This window comes from Galleria mellonella, unplaced genomic scaffold (genome assembly GCF_026898425.1).
Source record: "Galleria mellonella isolate WM207_F2 unplaced genomic scaffold, CSIRO_AGI_GalMel_v1 utg312, whole genome shotgun sequence".
NCBI classification, from domain to species: domain Eukaryota; kingdom Metazoa; phylum Arthropoda; class Insecta; order Lepidoptera; family Pyralidae; genus Galleria; species Galleria mellonella.
Genome location: NW_026442074.1, coordinates 11287315 through 11308061, shown reverse-complemented (window position 1 = coordinate 11308061; position 20747 = coordinate 11287315). Strand labels below are relative to the sequence as shown.

At 37.1% G+C, this 20747-nt stretch overlaps 2 protein-coding genes across 3 annotated transcripts in view; one reads left to right on the top strand and one right to left on the bottom strand.

Moving 5' to 3' along the window:
• The window catches only part of LOC113515158 (GPI transamidase component PIG-S), an 81289-nt gene that overhangs the window by 18570 nt on the left and 41972 nt on the right, over positions 1-20747 (bottom strand). The window contains exon 1 of one of the 2 annotated variants that reach the window (XM_052895864.1): positions 19530-19670. The exons of the other annotated variant lie outside the window; for it this stretch is intronic. Coding sequence (XP_052751824.1) covers positions 19530-19539 — 10 coding nt within the window. The 5' untranslated portion in view covers positions 19540-19670. Of the gene's footprint in view, positions 1-19529; positions 19671-20747 lie in introns of those variants that run through there. 2 annotated transcript variants of the gene reach the window in all.
• LOC113514990 (protein I'm not dead yet) overlaps positions 19680-20747 on the top strand; it is a 69600-nt gene continuing 68532 nt past the window's right edge. Inside the window, exon 1 of the mRNA XM_026899101.3 lies at positions 19680-19817. The gene's annotated coding sequence lies outside the window, so the exon portion shown is untranslated. The remainder of the gene's footprint in view (positions 19818-20747) is intronic.

Here is a 20747-nt window from a genome sequence, read left to right as displayed (position 1 = left end):
TATATTTCCTACTTTTAATTTTTTTTAATAGGTAATAATGGCATGGTAACCCCGTCTGCGCTATCCGTATACACTGGCGGGGCACCGGTGATAGATGACTGATGAGGATGAATGCAGGTCAGTTAGCCCATCGCGACGAATTCAACTAGAATTAGTCATGATGGTTTACAGGGGAAACCACGTAGAGGTCGACCTGATATTGCTAGTAATGGGGCTATTTGACCCCATTACTAACAATCCCTTTCCCCCCGAGCGAAGCCGTAGGATACAGTTAGTAAGTGAAATGCGGAAAATATTTGTCTGTATTAGTCGTTTAATGGCGCGTTAGTTTAGGAGATATCGTGGCTAAATTATTTATACAACAAACAACGTGAAAAGTGGCGACAGTTGACGGGTACTAAGCCTGTCCGACATTCTGAGCGGATGAAATAGCGACGCGGCTAGGAAAACAAAGGTGAAATATATACTCGTACGTGAAGGTTAAAAGATAACTGTATTTATTAAAGTTACTTCATAAAACCAGAGGGAGACTTTGTACAAAAGTCGATCGCTTGGGTACCTCTGTCCCATTCGTGTTTCTACCGTGAAGCAGTTGTGTTTGCATGGCTGTGTTTCGGTTTGAAGGGTGGAATATGGCGTGAATTTACAGGGTACAGAGGAATAACACCTGGGTCCTCAGGAATGGCAACGCATGGGGAGTATCATGGGTGAAACAGTACACTCTGTTATGTCCATGGTATTGCTCATGTCTATAGGCGACGGTTGCCATTTTCCATCAGGTGGGCCGTCAGCTTGTTTGCCATTCTAAGTTGTATAAAAAAAATCAGTAAATTCTTAATTTGAATGTTTTCAACCGACTTCAAAAAGGAGTTTCTCAAATCGATTGTATTTTTTTTCTATGTAATAACTCCGTCAGTTATATTGCATTGCATATTGCTAACAATGGGGCTACAAATCCACAGTACTAACAATCCATTCTCCTCCCCCCTTACGCCTGTGTTTTTTTTTAATAGATGATAATGGAATGGTTCCTCCGTCTGCATTATCGGTATACACTGAGGGATAATAGGTGAGAATGGGGGGGGGGGAGGGAATGTTAGCAAAGGAGAGGTTAGTCCCCATTGCTATCAATATACCCCATCAGTTCGACCACCACGCGGTTCCCCCTGGAAACCACAATGATTAATTTATCGTTGAATTATTCACGATGGGGTAACTGACCTGCCTTTCATCCTCACCTATCATCCCTCACTAGTGCTCCACCAGTGTATACCGATCGCGCTAGCGGATTTACCATTCCATTATCATCCATTAAAAAAAAATAGATGATCTTTGTTGGATGGTGATGGAATGGTAACCCCGTCTGCGCTAACGCTATACGCTGGCGGGGCACCAACGATGATGAATCCATGAAGTTAGTCCATCGTGATGAATACACCTGACGATAGTTTCCAATGGTAACCGCGAGGTGGTCGGCTTGACGGTGTATATTGCTAGCAATTGGATTGGTAGTCCGTATTACTAATAATCCCCCCCCCCTTCCCCTCTTATGCCTGCGTTTGTCCCATACCTTGTGACCACTGTTAAATCTAGCTTCTTTGTGTTATATTAACAATCACTTTCTCTCAGAAAGAGGACAAGCAATCGTGTGTTCCCAATTCATTAGGTTTCCCGAAGTAACTCACTTGCATAAACAATAATCAGAATTGAACTCGCTTCAACTTGTAAAACAACAATAGAATGCGCATGCGCTGGAACAAAGGCACGTGTTTATAAACTGCGTACAAGTGGCCAGATCTCAAATATCATCCATTTAATACCTGTATGGATCACTTACTTGTACATACATACAACAACTAGACTTTATAACTAGAAATAATACAATATTAATTATTTATTTATATGCTTTTTTACATTCACATTAAAATAGATATTAGGTTATAACAAAAATGTACACAGACAATATTTTTTTTTATAACGCAGGGGGCAAACGAGCATGCGGCTCACCCGATGGCAAGTGACTACCGCCGCCCATGATCACCCACAACACCAACGGCATTGCGGGTGTGCTGCCAGCCTTTTAAAAAGGAATATGCTCTTATCTTATAAACTTTTTTTTATACAACTTAGAATGGCAAACAAGCTGACGGCCCACCTGATGGAAAGTGGTAACCGTCACCTATAGATATGATCAGTACTATGGACATAACTGTTTCGCCCATGATACCCCTATGCATTGCCATTCCTGAGGACTTAGGTGTTATTCCTCTGTACCCAGTAAATTCACGCCATATCGCACCCTTCAAACCGAAACACAGCCATGCAAACACAATTGCTTTACGGTTGAAACACGAATGGGACAGAGGTGGCCAAGCAAACGACTTTTGTACAAAGTCTCCCTCTGGTATACTCGTAGTATATATAGTACCTACATACCTGCTTCTTTATTGGCGACGTTTCGACGTGGATTGCACCGCGACTTGGTCACAACAGGACAGGTCATTAACATCACGTTAAGTCCCGATTGTTTATTTAAAAACATATTTGTTTAAATCTTAAAAAAAACACTTGATATACAAAATTTCAGGTCCTTGGACGTGTCTTAGTGGCGTGTCATATAAAATTACGCTATCAATAACCGAGGTCGAATGTTAAATGTGTGAATAGGTGCTAATTGGGACCAATTTACATTAATAGAATGTTAATGTAGCAACCCTGAAGACTGATGGTAGTGCAGGTAAGAATCCCTAAAAGGCAAGAAGGTTTCAGTTCCTAGTTGTAGCGACGAAAAGTCAGGAAATAAGTAAGTCCATATCTATACCTGACAGGTTTAAAAAAAATTAAATCGACTTCAAAAAATGGGGTTGTCAGTAGATGCCACGGTAGGCGGATAGGCAATCGCAGTTAGGGCTTGGAGATGTTTTAAGAGGAGAAAAATGGGTTTGCCAGTAGTTGCCACGGCTGGTAGACGGATTGGCAATCGCAGCTAGGCTTTGGAAATGTTTTAAGACGGACCCTGCTGCCCATCCCTTGCCCTCCCTTAGTCGCTTCTTACGACACCCACGGGAAAGGGAAGGGGTGGCCTATTGCATATCTATGCCGTCTATGCTGTACAGGGTGACATGTCTATGCCGGGACCACACGGGAGTGTGAAGTAAAAATAGGTTATAAAAATAAATAAATATCAGTTGTCGAATATACAATAATTAAATGAAACACCCGACAGGAACGAATGGACATATCCGACTGGTAAAGTCGATATTGAGAGGGAGACCTTTATTCCGCCGTCAATTTTTAGAGAAACCCAATATATAGATATCGGAGTGATATCAGTACTGATATTACTTATGTCTAACAGGGGCATGTGTAATGTTTTTTTTTTTTTGATGGTTGAAAATGGTATGGTAACCCCGCCTGCGCTAACGGGATACGCTGGCGGAGCACCAGTGAAAGGTGATAGATGAGAATGAAAACAGGCCAGTTAGCTCATCATGATGAATTCATCAGGAATTAACCATGATAGTTTCCAGGGGGAACCGCGAGGAGGTCGACCTGGTTGGGTATATTGCTACCAATGGGATTCTCAGTCTCCATTACTAACAATCCCTTTCCCCCCTGTGTAATGTTATGTGAACCCACTATCGACTTGTACTTCGGCCTTTCTGCGCCTTTAATAATACAAGATGCCATTGAATACAAGATATTTGACCTGAATATGTGAGTAATGCTTGCAAATTGCCATGCAACATTAGTGTCACCACACTGATTTACAGATAGGCAGGATAAAATACGTGTCCCACTGGTGGGACACGTCCCAGTTTATTTTGATAGAAGAATTCTCACTTATCTCAATATTATAAAAGCGTTTAACAATCCTTACTAATGTTATAAATGTAAATATGAGTTTGTTTGATTGTTACCTTATAGCGTCTTAACGTTTTAACCAATCACTATGAAATATGGATACGTTTTATCTCAGTGACGCAAACGAAATCGTGGGTAAAAGGTTCTGCGTTAATAAAAGCTCCATCCCGACCATATGGATGAGTGGCAGTCCTCCACCGTGCGTATCTGTAGACACACACCTTCCGCGCACAACCAAACTATGGAACCGACTCCCAGGAGCAGTATTTCCGAACAGATACGATATAGGAACCTTCAAAGAAAATATTCTTCCTAAAAGACCGGCAACAAACTTGCAATTTTTCTGACGTTAAAAGTGCGTATGGAGTAGAGAAGTCCCTCCTCTCTCGTAATCATGTTTATGGTGTTAATTATTGACTTTTATTATAAGTCAGTTTATGTAACATGTAATATGTAGTTTGAGGATCTTCTTATGTATCTTGAAACAGCTTAATGTGACTGGGGACCGGGAAGCTAGAGCCGAAACGTCCATATTTTTAATACGTCAATAAAATAAATGATAGTTTTGACAGCTGTCATTAGCTCGATGCCAATCTAAATGTTACCGATTATTATTATCATCGATATTTGGTCACTGATAGTTTCGCGATATTTTGTAGAAGACAAGTTTTTTTTAATGCAACTTAGAATGGCAAAAAAGCTGACGGCGCCCTGATGGAAAGTGGTAACCGTCGCCTATAGACACGAATAGTACTATGAATATAACTAAATATATTGTTTCACTTATGATACCCCCCATGCGTTGCTATTCCTGAGAAATAAGATGTTATGCCTCTGTACCCTGTAAATTCACTGCCATAGCCCACTTTTCAAACCGAAATACAGCCATGCAAACTCTACTGCTTCACGGTAGAAACATGTATGGGACAGAGGTTTCCAAGCAAACGACTTTATATTAGTATTGGATTATTGTGTTATTAAAGTATTAAAGTTGTAAATAGTGTCTGAGCGTTTTTTTTTCTGAACTTTTTAAAAATATTTAGATTTATCGCAACATAAAAAAAAAGTCAATCGCCTAATATCAAAGTCATGGGTCACTGACCTGTGAATGTTGTTTTAGGTACTTTGTGCGATGTATTTATTAAATTTGAACTACTTAGATAGAGTATGAGAAATATGTTGTTATTCAACCGACTTCAAAAAAAAGAAGCTCCTCAATTAGGTTGTATTTTAGGTCAGTTGTAAACCGATTTGGAATATTATTGTTAATTATCTGAAAGAACATGTTTATAGCTTGGGTCTATAGAACTTTTATTCAAATCGGTTTAGTAGTTTCGTTTTTAGATTAAACTAACTAGTTTTGTCCCAATTAAAGTCGGTTTGTTGTGGGACACAATCTTAAATTATGGTATGTAATATAAACATTTTTTTTTCAAGAAAAAAATTAAAACCTTATTATACAATATTAACTTTAGTTTTAAGGAATAGGTTACGTTAATTAAAATACTGTATTAAAAGTCCTAATGTAAAATTTCATATTATTATGTTTATAGCATAAACACTTTCAAATGTACAATACGTTTATCTGTTACCTCTTTTGGGACACTAGAAGACGAAAAATCTATTACATTGCTCATGGTAATTCTGGATGTCCCACTAATTCTGGGGACGTCCCACTAATTTCTGTACAACATGGCGACCCTACCACTTCACTGAGGCTGTAAGTAACACAGTAGTGGCCTGTATTATTTGACCCCCACGTAAAGCCATTGGCGGGTACGGTAGTGACAGTAGATATGGGACATAAATTATCATTAGAGTACATAAATACATTGTTCTAACGATCGTATATAAGTGGTGTTATTGATGCAAGTAGGTCTACACAACTCGTGTACATCGATAACGTTATATTCTATATTGTTGTACAGATATATATATATATATATATATATATATATATATATATATATATATATATATATAAAATTGGAGTGTCTGTTTGTAGTATTGAAATATCCGTTTATTACTACATGTTTATAAATATATATAACGTATATACACCAAAATAACATTTTTTAAAATTTTTGTCTGTCTGTTTGTTCCAGCTAATCTCTGAAATGGCTGGACCGATTTTGATGGAACTTTTATTGGCAGCTGATGTAATAAGGAGTAACTTAGGCTATGTTTATTTCAGAAAAATCCTTTTATTATAGAAAAATAAAATAATGTTGCAATGTCCAAGTACTGTCCAGTAACGCGCGCAGTTAGGCGAAACGAAGTTCACCGGGTCAGCTAATCTATCTATACTTATAATAAATCTGTAGAGAGGTCAATTCTGTACATGAAATATATTTCCAAAATAACTATCAGCGGGTGATTAGTGATCGATACTGATGCCAAAAATGCAATCAATAAATTTTTGTCTGTCTGTCTGTATGTTCGTTATAGAAACAAAAACTACTAGACGGATTTTAACGAAACTTGGTACAATTATTTTTCATACTCCTGGACAGGTTATTGTATACTTTTCATCACGCTACGATCAATAGGAGCAGAGTAGGGAAGGGAAATGTTGGGAAAACGGGAGAAATTACTCCATTTTTAAGCTTCCGTCGCGTGTGCAGCCTTAATGGCCACTTTTTAAAATGTAAAAATGTCCATTTGTACGAAGCCGGGACGGGCCGCTAGTAAATAAATAAATAAATAATTTCTGTATTATGTAATAAAAAAATAATAAACCTTTATTTCTCGCAAATAAATGATTTGATTGATTGACTAACATACTATATCAGCCTTTAACTGTCCATTAGTCGTTAATTGTCAGTAGTTGCCATGCTTGGCAGACCGGGTTGGCAACCGCAGTTGCATTTTTTTTATACAACTTAGAATGGCAAACAAGCTGACGGCCCACCTGATGGAAAGCGGTAACCGTCGCCTATAGACATGAGCAATACCATAGACATAACAGAGTATACTATTTCGCCCATGATACCCCCCATTCGTTGCCATTCCTGAGGACTCAGGAGTGTTATTCCTCTGAACCCTGTAAATTCACGCCATATCCCACCCTTCAAACTGAAACACAAGCACGCAGACACTACTGCTTTACGGTAGAAACACGAATGCATATTTTTAAAGGAACGCTTCTGCCTATCTCTCAACAGTTAAATTCCTTTAATCGTCTCTTATGACATCCATGGGAAAGGAAGGTGTGGCCTATTCTATGCCGGGACCACGCTGCACACGACTTTTTAATTATATATTGACAAATCTTCAAATATTTTTTAAAACTGACAGATAACTGCGACGTTGCCACACATTGTATGATCGCTTTTTAGCGGCAAATTTGCGAATGGCTGAGTTTGCTTCCGTGTTAGTTCCATATTAGTTATGTCACGTTCACTTCGGCGCAAGGAAAACAACAAGTATTAAACATAGTTGGCGTTTTTCATTGCGGACTTGGACGTGCAATTCTGCGTTTTTATTAATATTAAAAATATTAAAGTGAGTTTGTTTGTTACCTTATAGCGTTGCAACGGCTTGACCAACTATGAAATTTGGTATACACGCACTATATTGGATTGAGAAGGATATAGGGTATTTTATTCCCGCTGACGGACACATCTTGGTCACGCGGATATAATCGGGTGTAAACACTAGTTAATATATAATATATATATATATATATATATATATATATATATATATATATATATATATATATATATATATATATATATATATATATATATATTTTATACTACTTAGAATGGCAAACAAGCTGACGGCCCACCTGATGGAAAGTGGTAACCGTCGCCTATAGGCATGAGCAGTACCATGGACATAACAGAGTATACTGTTTCACCCATGATACCCTCCATGCGTTGCCATTCCTGAGGACTCAGGTGTTATTCCTCTGTACCCTGTAAATTCACGCCATATCCCACCCTTCAAACCGAAACACAGCCATGCAAACACAGCTGCTTCACGGTTGAAACACGAATGGGACAGAGGTACCCAAGCAATCGACTTTTGTACAAAGTCTCCCTCTGGTACGGGTGGTATATATGTAATATATATATATATATATATATATATATATTATATATTATTGCTATTGTGATATAACGTATTGTTTAAAAGAGCAAGGCGCCATCTTACGATTACGTAACACCAAGATAACAAGTGTTCGCATACCTGCGCTAAAATAAGTGACCAAACAAACATTGTCAAATGCGAAAATTCACTCAATATTGAATCGACCTTGAGCGGCACCAGAACGATTGTCATTATGAACTTTATTCGAATTATAAAAAAAAATTTTAACTCAATTTCGCTAATCGTGTTTTTAAGCGAATTTATAAAACGAGAAGAGAATTTCACTGTATTTTTTCAATATTTTGCAGCCTATAGGGTATTTTTTTATGAATAATAGAATGGTAACCCCGCCTGCGCTGTCGGAATATGTTAACGGGGCAACGGGGCATCAGTGAGGGATGATAGGTGAGGATGAAGTCAGATCAGTTGGTCCATCGTGATCAATTTAACAAGAATTAATGTAAAAATATTGTGTATATATATAATATTGAATTTACACTGGGTTTACAGGGCACAGAAGAAACCTTAGTCCTCAGGAATGGCAACGCATGAGGTATATTGGTACTGCTCATGTCTATAGGCGACGGTTGCCACTTTCCATCAAGTAGGGCCGTCAGCTTGTTTGCCATTATAAGTTATATAAAAAAAAGGTACCCGTACATTCAACCATACACATGTCATACAAAATTTCACATGTATGATAGCGAGTGGGATTACGTTTATGAGTATTTTATAATACAACAATAAAACGAGATCCAGATTACAATGCAATCTGGGTTAATTAATTTACTTAGATTAGGTGGATTTATTCAAAACTACGTACTAAGAAGAAATGTCATTCAAACAAGACTATACATATATACCTATGTATTAAAAAAATTGTTATGCAAAAAAAAACCGAAAATCGAATCTACTGAATCGATTTTGATAAAATTTCTATGGGACCAATCTGTAAGCATTATCTTCCACATAAAACAAATCCTATTCTCTTTTTTGAAATTGGTTAAAAATATTTTTTAAGCAACAGAATGACTAAGCTAACTACGTTGACTGCCTATCTGATGAACTACCTTACCGACCTGGACTGAGGGGAAAGAGATTGTTAGTAATGGAGACTGAGAATCCTACTGCTAGCTAAATATACCCAACTAGGTCGACTTCCTCGCGGTTCCCCCTGGAAACTATCATGGTTAATTCCAGATGAATTCATCATGATGGGCTAACTGGCCTGTTTTCATTCTCATCTATCGCCCTTCACTGGTGCTCCGCCAGCGTATACCGTTAGCGCAGGCGGGGTTACCATACCATTTTCACCCAAAAAAAAAAATATAAAATAGAAGAGGGGAAGGGATTGTTAGTAATGCGGACTGCCAGTCAAATACCTAGTAATATACTGTGTTAGGTCGACTTCCACGTGGTCCCTCTAGAAACCATTGTGTTGGATTACAGGTGTATTCATCACGGTGGGCTAACTGACCTGCCTTTTCATTCTCACCTATCATCCCTCACTGGTGCCCCGTCAGCGTTAGCGCAGGCGGGATTACCATACCATTTTCACCCATCAAAAAAAAAAATTACCTGGACTATCTAAAGAATCTCTATTTTCTTCCAGCTGGACCTTATATTTGACCTCCCTATACACCTAAATGACACCTAAAGAATTATCGACTCCAAAATTTTTATTCTTAATTTCTGCGGACAGTCCATGCCGTTATCTCTTTATTTTTAAATATACATATCAAAATATATGTATATTTAAATATTATTGTACATGGATTATCTCAAACTTCGACTATAACTTTTGGCCTGTTTATTTATCTCTATATGTTTTTTTTTGTTTGTTTTTATACAACTTAGAATGGCAAACAAGCTGACGGCCCACCTAATGAAACCACCTGACAAAAGTCGATTGCTTAGGTACCTCTGTCCCATTAGTGTTTCTACCGTGAAGCAGTTGTGTTTGCATGGCTGTGTTTTGGTTTGAAGGGTGGAATATGGCGTGAATTTACTGGGTACAGAGGAATAACACTCGAGTCCTCAGAAATGGCAACGCATGGGGGGTATCATGGGCGAAACAGTATACTCTGTTATGTCATTGCTACTGCTCATGTCTATAGGCGACGGTTACCACTTTCCATCAGGTGGGCCGTCAGCTTGTTTGCCATTCTAAGTCGCATAAAAAAAAAAAAAAAACTATTTCCTTCTTCGATTGATTTTTCTCTGAAAACCCGCTAGATGGCGCTTAATACATTTCGATTTCCAGCGTTGATATTATCCCGTGGCACGGGTTATCGCCGGCAAATACTGATTACAAATTTTTATGTATAAACTTTGAAACTATATAATAAAGCGTGTGGCGCAGTTTCCTAAATATGCTGATTATAACGGTACACATTTCATCATCATCATCATAGAAAATCTTAAAAGGCACTTTATCTTAGTGCTTATGGGCATAACCGAGGGTCATAGCTAGTTAGTAAATATCAAAGGGTAGGAAAGGAAACATACTAACTTATGACAAAGACGGAAATATGGCATTTAGTGAGAAGAAAAGAGCGCGCGAACCTAAACACGGACGTTTAGATAACAACTTCACAGTTAGTGTGTGAGCGAGATAGAATAACGTCATATTGTATTAAGTGTAAGTGGGACAACACCACTTTTATTTTACAATCCTGGATTCCAAAGAATATATCGCATAAGGCGCTATTCACACGACTCCGAGTTGGAGTACAATCAGGACACGAAATAAAAACATTGTACTCTTCAAGAAAAAAAAACAGCCACATTAATTGTAAAAACGCTCACACCAATTAACGTAGAGATATTTTGTATATACATTAGATTGAAGAAGTTAGAATTTAGAACGCATAATAGAATTCTCTGCAACAAACAGGTCTTATTTATTTCTTTAATTCTTTATTGGGCCAAAAATATAAATATATACAATGACAATAAGAAAATTTAAATAAATAACATAAATTAGATTCGGCCGTTGGATCCTGATTTTTTTGCAATTCTCAATATTTTCTGTTCAATGTTGTTACGTCTTTCGCGGATATTTATTTTTGCGGAGCAAAATCTTAAATGAACAGAAATGGGCATTATAATTGGATTAAGATTAACCTTTCGAGCGTTTATACATCATACGCTGTACCGAACAAAAGTGTGGTACCGCGCACTAATGCAACAGCGTCTGTTGCATAACTTGAATTTGCAGCGTCGTTTTCATTAAATTTATGTAGGTTATTAATTGATGTAGGTAATAAACCCATTTATCCATAAGCTCTAATCAAAATTTGGTAATTTCTAAAAACCGGTGAGTGTAGCGAGCTAGCCTACAGCCGATCACTCCACAGGTTAATACACAAGTATACATATGTATAATTACAAGAAATTAGGGGAAAAAGATTGTTAGTAATGGGGATCTAACAGCTTCATTGCTAGCAATATACCCTATCAGGTTAGGTTAATTCTTGTGGAATTCGTCACGATGGGCTAACTGACCTGCTTTCATTCTCATCTATCATCTTTCACGGGTGCCCCGCTAGTGTATACTGATAGTGTAGGCGGAGTTACCATACTCTAAACACTCGTTAAAAATATTGTTAGAAAGTTGGGCATGTTCCTGGTTTGTACCGGTGGTTTTTTTTTAATGGATGATAATGGAATAGTAAGCCCGCCTGCGCTAACGGTATACGTTGGCGGGGCACCAGTGAGGGATGACAGGTGACGATGAAAGCAGGTCAGTTAGCCAATTGTGATGAATTGCACTAGAATTAACCACGATGGTTTCCAGGGGGAACCACGTGGAGGTCGACCTGATATTACTAGCAATGAGGCACTTAGATTATTTTATTATTTTATTACTTATATTACTTTTTTGTTAACAGGCTTTTAACATATTCGTTATTGTACCAGTATATAGATACTGTAACTAAGATATATAGATATAGCTATATATTACCCACCTCTACTGGCGGTGAGCGGGCTCGGAGCTGTGTGTAAAGTCAAGTGATCAACAATTATAATTAGAAGAGATAGTCACATGACAAGGTCAAGGTATAGAAGCGCGCATGCAGTGACGCAAGCGCACACACCCACAAGCATGTATAGCAACGAATGGGTGTGTCTACAACATGCTTGGCGCCTTATTTACCGCATTATAGAAAATTCTAGTGTTTTTTCTTAAAGAAACAAGTTGAATTTAGTAATTCAATCAACAAATATGGAAGGACCATACAAAAGAACAATAATATTTTTTTTATTTTAAATTTTTTACAGCACAGGGGGCAACAATAAACAAAAAATAATGAAAAGAATAAACACTAAAATAAGTAAGTACTTCGACTGAGTTTTTTTTTTAATTAATGGTAATGCAGGTAACTTCTCTTGCGCTAACGGTAGGTATACACTGTCAGGGCAATAGTGACGGATAACAGGCGAGAGTGAAAAGGCAGGTCAGTTAGTCCATCGTGATAAATACACCTGGATTTTTTTTTTTTACGGCCCATCTGATGGTAAGCGGTTACCGTAGCCTATGAACACCTACAATATCAGAGGTATTACGTTTGCGTTGCCGACCCTGAAGAAACCTCTTTACCCCCCTTTTGAAGAACCCCATGCTGTAGGCTCTTGGGAAAACCTCGGCAGGGAGCTCATTCCACAACCTGAGTGTACGTGGGAGGAAACATCTCTGAAACCGCGCAGTACGCGACCATTGAGGCTGTAGGACTTGAGGATAAACTCCCTGTCGATGGCGAGCTGTACGATGGTAGAAAGTGGCTGTGGGCAACCACCACGATGGTTTCTAGGGGGGACCACGTGGAGGTAGACTTGACAGGATATAATGTTAGCAATGGGACTGGTAGTCTGCATTATCATCTACGCGCTATAGTGGATCATTTACCGCCCATGCTGCTAGATTGTGGTATTCTCTTCCCATATCTATCCGTGAGAGTCAATCCCTGAATATTTATATATTCAATATACCTTATCAGGTCGACCTCCATGCGGTTCCCCCTGGAAACCATCGTGACTAATTTATCATTGAATTCGTCACGATGGGAATGGATTGGGAATGGGATTCTCAGTCTCCATTACTAACAATCCCTTTCCCCCCTGTATATGTGTATTTATACGATTAAATATAATGTAATTAATTGATTTGTTTAAAAATTGTCACAATATTGTACACCGCTCTATCCGCTGACATTGATACTCCTTTCCACTTTGGGTGTTGCTGGAAGAGAACTCTGTCAGAGTTAAGCTCGCCTTTGTACATTTGATTACCTCTGTCATATTCTTATAACTGGTGTGTACAATAAAGAATTAAAAAAATAAATAAAAATTAACTATACCTTCCCCCCACTTCGAATTCACTTCAGAATATACTGTGACGCCAAACTTCCCGAGTTTGGCGTCACAGTATATTCTGGAATATCTATATTGCCGTTTAAGTGTACTGTAATTGACGGTTACCACTTTCTATTAAGTGGGTGGTCAGCTTGCTTGCCATTTCAACTTGATTAAAAAAACTATAAGTCGAATTGGACTTGGAAACCGGTATTGGTACTATTTACCACAAATAGTTGGCAAATGGACGGCCCGCACGCAAGGTACGTTGGTAAACTGTTTTCATGGAATTGTATAATTATAAAGGGCGAAGAAGTGAAAAGGTCATCGAGTCTATATATTACCACATAGAAACTTTGTACAAAATACGTTTACTTGATCACCTCTGGCCAATTCGTGTTTCTACCGTGTTTCCGTTTGAAGGATGGGATATGGCGTGAATTTACAGGGTACAGAGGAAGGAATTCAAAAGTGCTTCAATGTAAGTTTATTTGAATAAATGATTTCTATTCTATTCTATTCTATTCTATTCTATTCTAACATCTGAGTCCTCAGGAATAGCAACGCATGGGGGGTATCATGGGCGAAACATTATACTCTGTTATGTCCATGGTACTGCTCATGTCTATAGGTGACGAATACCACTTTCCATCAGGTGGTCCGTTAGCTTGTTTGCCATTATAAGTTGTATAAAAAAAAACGTACAAAGAATGAGAAATAGTGAGATTAGAGAGAAGTGTGGACTGAAAGACGTAGTGGCAAAAATCGAAAAGAGAGTGTTGCGTTGGTTTGACTATTTGGAGAGGATAGATGAAAGAAGAATTACGAAATTATCATGGGCGAGACAGTATACTCTGTTATGTCTATGGTACTGCTAATGTCTATAGACGACGGTTATCACTTCCCATCCGGTGTGCCGTCAGCTTGTCTGCTATTCTAAGTAGCATAAAGAAAAAACGCGCCATTGTCTATTTTTTAAATTATTTCTATATTTTTTTTAACACTCTTTATTACATAGAAATATAAGCAATTCAAGTGAAATACAGTAGCATGAAGTACAGATTAAAATATATACTTAAAGATACAAACGGTGGTCTTATCGCTGGGCAATATATATTATTTATTTATTACAAAATCCACTGTTTCTGAAAACTATAACATTTCAGTATTATTTTTAGTACTAATAACCAATTACGGATTAACAATATTTATTGTGTTCCATAATAAGCAGTTACGTATTCACAATGATCCAATTATGTATATGTGCGTCAGTGTAGGTGCATGTGTGGGTAAGTGAGTGTCTGTGTGGGCGTGCATGGGCACGTGCGTGCGTGTGTATTAGCGTGCGTGTGCGTGTGTGCATATGCGTGTGCTTAGTTTTTTTTTATTTATTCTTTATTGACCACATTACAAAAAAATGTCTGGTACAAAAGTCGGACTTAATACTATATAGCATTCTCTCGCAGTTAACCTTTGGCAAAACAGAATTTTCATTATGCGGTGAAAAAAATTACAACACATACAATAGAGAACACAAATGCTTGTGTGTTTAAAATAATTATTTTTACATAGACTTATTAGTTTAAAAATTTCTGATATTTAGTAATTATTAGTATATAATTAATGACAGAGAAGCATCCATTAGAATGAAACTACACTAGTACTTTTTTTTTTTTTTGATGGGTGAAAATGGTATGGTAACTCCGCCTGCGCTAACGGGATACGCTGGCGGAGCACCAGTGAAGGGCGATAGATGAGAATGAAAACAGGCCAGTTGGCCCATCATGATGAATTCATCAGGAATTAACCATGATAGTTTCCAGGGGAAACCGCGAGGAGGTCGACCTGGTTAGGTATATTGCTAGCAATGGGATTCTCAGTCTCCATTACTAACAATCTCTTTCCCCCCACTACACTAGTACTAGGCGCATACATAATTACAAAAGAATTAATTGCGTCATCCGACAAACAAATTAAGCGTCCGAAGTACAAACAGCGAAAAAAGACAAGGGCACTACGCGGCGTCATTGGAAAAACAAGATTGTTACAAAAATACGCCTTCCGCAATTTTATGTAATCACACAGCGAAAATAACCTGAAACGCATTAATTTTTTTTCAATTACTCTACTATTACTAAACGGTTAAAGTATTCAACTCGTCGTATGTATTTAAACTAATATGAAATATAATTAGCTGTTAGTTTTCGATCTGGTCATTATCCGTCAAAAAAATTTGCACATATAATGGGAAAGTGCTTGTCACCTCATTGTCAAACTTGTAATACCATCGAGGATGTGCATCACATTCTATTAGAGTGTCGTATTAACACGAAGGAAAGAGAAGAATTCATGCGCCACTTTAATTTAAATAAATTTAATATTGGTCTTGTTCAATCTATATTAACTGAAGCTAAACCAGAATTTTTTTAACATCTCTGCAAATTATTGATGCCGATTAATTCCTCTCTTTCCGTGTTTAAGGAAAGTAAATAAAGCTTTATTTGAGAAATAAGTTCAAGGTACGATAGGGCTGATATACCTGAAGAAGGTAAAATCCCTTAAAAATAAAAAAAAATACAAGGAGTAAATAACTGACAAATACATTTACAGGTTATTAACTTCACGGGAATAAAAAAAATATTTATTAAATAGAAAACAGGCGTGTGGTCCCGGCATAGAATAGGCCACCCATTTCTAACCCGTGGGTGTCGTAAGAGGCGACTAAGGGAGGGCGAGGGATGGGCAGCAATGCCCCTTTTAAAACATTTCTAAAGGCTGAGTGCGGTTGCCAATCCGCTTGCCAAGCGTAGTGACAACAGGCAAAACCCCCCAAGGAAGAGGCTTATGTTCAGCGGTGGACAGTTAAAAGCTGATACGATGATGATATGATGTACAAAGGGTGTACAAACCAACAAGCAAACTTAATATAACAATGTAGCATTTTAATCAACCAACTTCAAAAAGATGGACGTTATCAATTCTGTTGCTTTTTTTATGTTAGTTCCCTCATAACGCTGTCAGTACTTAATTGATATAAAAAATTCTTTTTTTTTTATCTAAAAGAATATAGTTACAGATTTTTTTTTGATGGGTGAAAATGGTATGGTAACCCCGCCTGCGCTACCGGGATACGCTGGCGGAGCACCAGTGAAGGGTGATAGATGAGAATGAAAACAGGCCAGTTAGCCCATCATGATGAATTCATCAGGAATTAACCATGATAGTTCCCAGGGAGAACCGCGAGGTGGTCGACCTGGTTGGGTATATTGTTAGCAATGGGATTCTCAGTCTCCTTTACTAACAATCCCTTTCCCCTCTATACTTACAGATTAGTTTCATAGAGATTTTATCAAATCGCTTCTGAAGTTAGTTTTGAAATCAACTGGTGTTGCCACAATTGAAGTGTTTTTTTTTAGTACTCTATCTTATTTATGTTTCTAATTTAACATAAACATATTGAAGATTTTACAACAATAACAACCCATATTTGCGACTACAATCCCTGATGGGGTAGTCAGAGTCATTTGTTATACTCGACGCGGCCACATCTCGGCGAGCATTACAATCCAAAGAAGCAATAGAGTAAAATTTCAACGCAATATATTTACGAAACATATCACAATTTATCAGTGTACGTACATAATTAAAATGGCTTTTTTGCAAAGTAAAATACACTTGTTACAAGTTTAATAAAATAAGGAGATACTCTGATAGGAGTATCAGATCGTCAGCTAACAAATAAAATTTTTTATTCGAATCGTAATGGCGAACAAGTTGACGAAAAACCGTCGATAAAAACTTGTGGAAGAGTACAAGAAATGTTCTCATTTCGGAAAGATAATAAAAAACATATCAGTTACTGGTAAGTAAGTAAATTTTTTTTTATCTGACTTAGAATGGCAAACAAGCTGACGGCCCACCTGATGGAAAGTGATAACCGTCGCCTATAGACATGAGCAGTACAACAACAACATGCAAACACAACTGCTTCACGGTAAAAACACGAATGGGACAGAGGCGGCCAAGCAAATGACTTTTGTACAAAGTCTCCCTCTGGTATGTCTTTTATTTCAAAGAAAAATTCAATTATTGAACGTGAGTTGTGTCACATATTACTACATTATTATTAATAGTAAAGAAATTAATTAAAAATACTTAAATATGTGCAGACAAGTGTGTAAAAATGTGCATAACAGTTGTGTCAACATCTCCTTTGGACACATTCTGTGCACTGTGTAATGATTATTTATTTAATGATACAGTTATTGTAAGATACGTTCTCGGTGAATCGCGTCTTTATGAAGTTTTGAATACTTATCATGGATGAAAGAATGGGGGAAGGGGAGGGGGGGGGGGAAGAATCAGCGTTGAATTAATAATTCGGAGACACTGTCAGGATGGGTCAACTAACTTGTTTCCCCTGCCGAGGTTTTCCCAAGAGCCTACAGCATGAGGTTCTTCAACAGGGGGGGTAGAGAGGTTTCTTTAGGGTCGGCAACGCGCGCGTAATACTAACAGACTAACACTTAACAAAAACAACTGAGGTGTTTTTTTGGGAGTACTGATTAATGGCATTTCAATTAATTTCAATGTGGAAAATTGCTTTGAGATACGAGCAATTTGACATACGATTACATAAGATTACGGAACGAATTAAACTCGTATGTCGAGGTACCACTGTATTTAATATCTAAAAAAGAGGATAAGAAATTTACTCTAATTTTTGCCCCCACATATAACTTTAACACGCTTCTTTTGCACAACAAATGCTCTGGAAATTTCTGTAGCTTCCCCATATTAGTAAGCCATATGAAAGTACGGAGGAAACATATCCATGATAAGCGCTCAGTGCAGCTTGTTCTGATACTGATAATCTTAATTTTCGTATTGCATGCACGAATCTATGGAGATTGTTACACAAGGTATCTATATGGGCTTTCCAATTACATTATCTATCCACAATTATGCCTAAGAATCTGAGGGCCTACCATGAAATGTTTTCCGAAATTTCGTATCCGAACGAAACAAAAATTTGATGTTAAAATTACTTGATATATACCGTTTAAAAATATTAAAAATGCTAAAGTATCGTTCCTTTTTACTTTTATGGTAGGATTTATGACGAATGAAATGTTAAGCTCCATTTATAGGGTCGATTTTGGTACGAACAAAAACACGAAATTGAGCCCGAAAATTCGGAATTTCATTTCATGGTAGACCCCCTGATACTTTATATACTAAGAATCTGATTGCTTTAGCTATAAGACCATATATATTTTTTGTACTTCATATGTGAAATATATTGTATTATTCTTAAGTGATGCAATAAAAATTAAATAAATAAACAATATTTAATTACTTAGCAACACATTTAGCGATTCATTTAAATTTATAAACAAAAGACAGACTTTCTTTTGTTTACATTTAAACAGATGTCAGACAAGGTCAGTCAAACTCAAATTCAATTCATCTATATTCATACAGACTTGTCGTAAACAAGTTCTTTTAAATGGTCATTTTTTTATGAATCTACCACAGGATTCGGAATGCTGTCATCTGCTGACTCCGTTCCTTGCCCACTCCAGAATTGTCGGGGGAAAAGAGATAATTTTTGTTATGGTGCCTAACACCTCCATTGCGGGGGGAAAGGGAGGGAGTTTGACAGCCCCATTGCTACCTATATGCCCTATTAGGTCGACCTCCATGTCGTTCTCCCTGGACACTATCGTGGTTAACTCTTGTTGAATTCGTCACGATGGTTCAACTGGTGCTCCGCCAGCGTATATCGATAGCGCAAACGGGGTTACCTTTTCATATTCACACATTAAAATACATAGAAATGATGCTGATTATGACAAGTGAGGTAACATGGACTAAATTAGTAATGACAGTTTAAGCAAAATCATTTTAAGGAGTGTTCTGCAAAATAAACGTAGGTAACATAGGTACCTACTTATCAATTATACGTTTATTGCATCATTATTGAAAGTATCATTTTAAAAACCTTAAAAAAACCAACTGGAGTTAATACTTAATTATTTTATTTCAATATGTACATGGCAATCGGCGTCAGCACTACCTACTACTTCCTTGGTACATTATCATACAGCGTAAACAATAACCAGTTATTGTTGAATACATTAGTTGCTTAAAGCGCTGCACTAAATTGTTAAAAGCGGACAGAAAGCTCAGATGCAACGTCACAAACTAACCTGTGCCCATCACGTGTTTTTATCGCGCCGGTTCACGCACTTTGACAGAAATTAAAAATAAAATCTGGCGCCAATTTGCGCGGCCATCGTGTACTAGTGAAAAAAGCCACTGAACGAACGTTTGCGTTCGCTAAAGTTCGCTCGATCGACTCGGCCAGTCCGCGTCAAAACGGCGGACGGTACGCACGGTTGTGGTGTGTCCGTTCTATAAGTGGTTACCAGTTATTTTCGTGTCGTGTTTATTATTAATTTTGATCTGAAGATAAAGGATTTTGTCCTCTACATTCGGTGAGTAGTGCTTTTAATTTATGCTGAATTATCACATTTTCGCGGCGCGTTATCATCGTCAATGCGTGACAGTTTAGTGTGAAATTTGTATAGTTACGAATTTGTATAGCTGCAGAAACGAGGTGGAACAAGTTGGTGCAAAATCGTGAAATATGTGACTGGAAAATAATATATGTAAATGTCATAGAATTTTTACTACAAAATTAGCTTTAGAGCAATAAATATTTCGTGTACATTTTTATTTATGTATTTTAATTTTCAGTGTTTATTGCTTCATTTTGAATTTGGAAATTAGAAGTAAAGTGATAGGTAATACTTGAATACCAATATTACCTGAGTTTATTACTTGTTTGACTTGTTTTGCGAGGTTCTAAACCTCTTTGTACTGAGCAGTCGTGATGAAGTTTAGAACAGACTTAATTTTTAAACACATAAAAAAGTATAGAGTTAAGAATATATTTCCGCAAGAATTGTTATAAAATCGATTAGTACATATATGCATAATGTGAATTTCGTAATTTTATTTTCAATTATGTAACTAATACCTAATTAATTTTAAATTACTTTTGTATTGTAATTGTTACTGCATAGATACCTACCTATTTTAGCATTACATATTCTTGCGCATTTAAATATCTTCATTAATATAGAAAAATATAAAAGTGAGTTTCAATAATTCAATTATTAGTTTTGTTAACTCTTACCGCGTACTCAGCTAATCCCGGTCTTGGGGACAAAGTCGTGTAAAATCCAGTAGATATACATAAAATTATAACTAGACATAGAAGATACTTAGAAAAATTAACATGAGGTGTTTTAATAAAAGGAATAGAAGCCAAAATAATATTTTTTAAGAATTTTTGTCTATCTAACGTAACGTAAAAATTACAGCATCAAATGGGATGCGATTTTCACAGTTGTGTTCCTTAG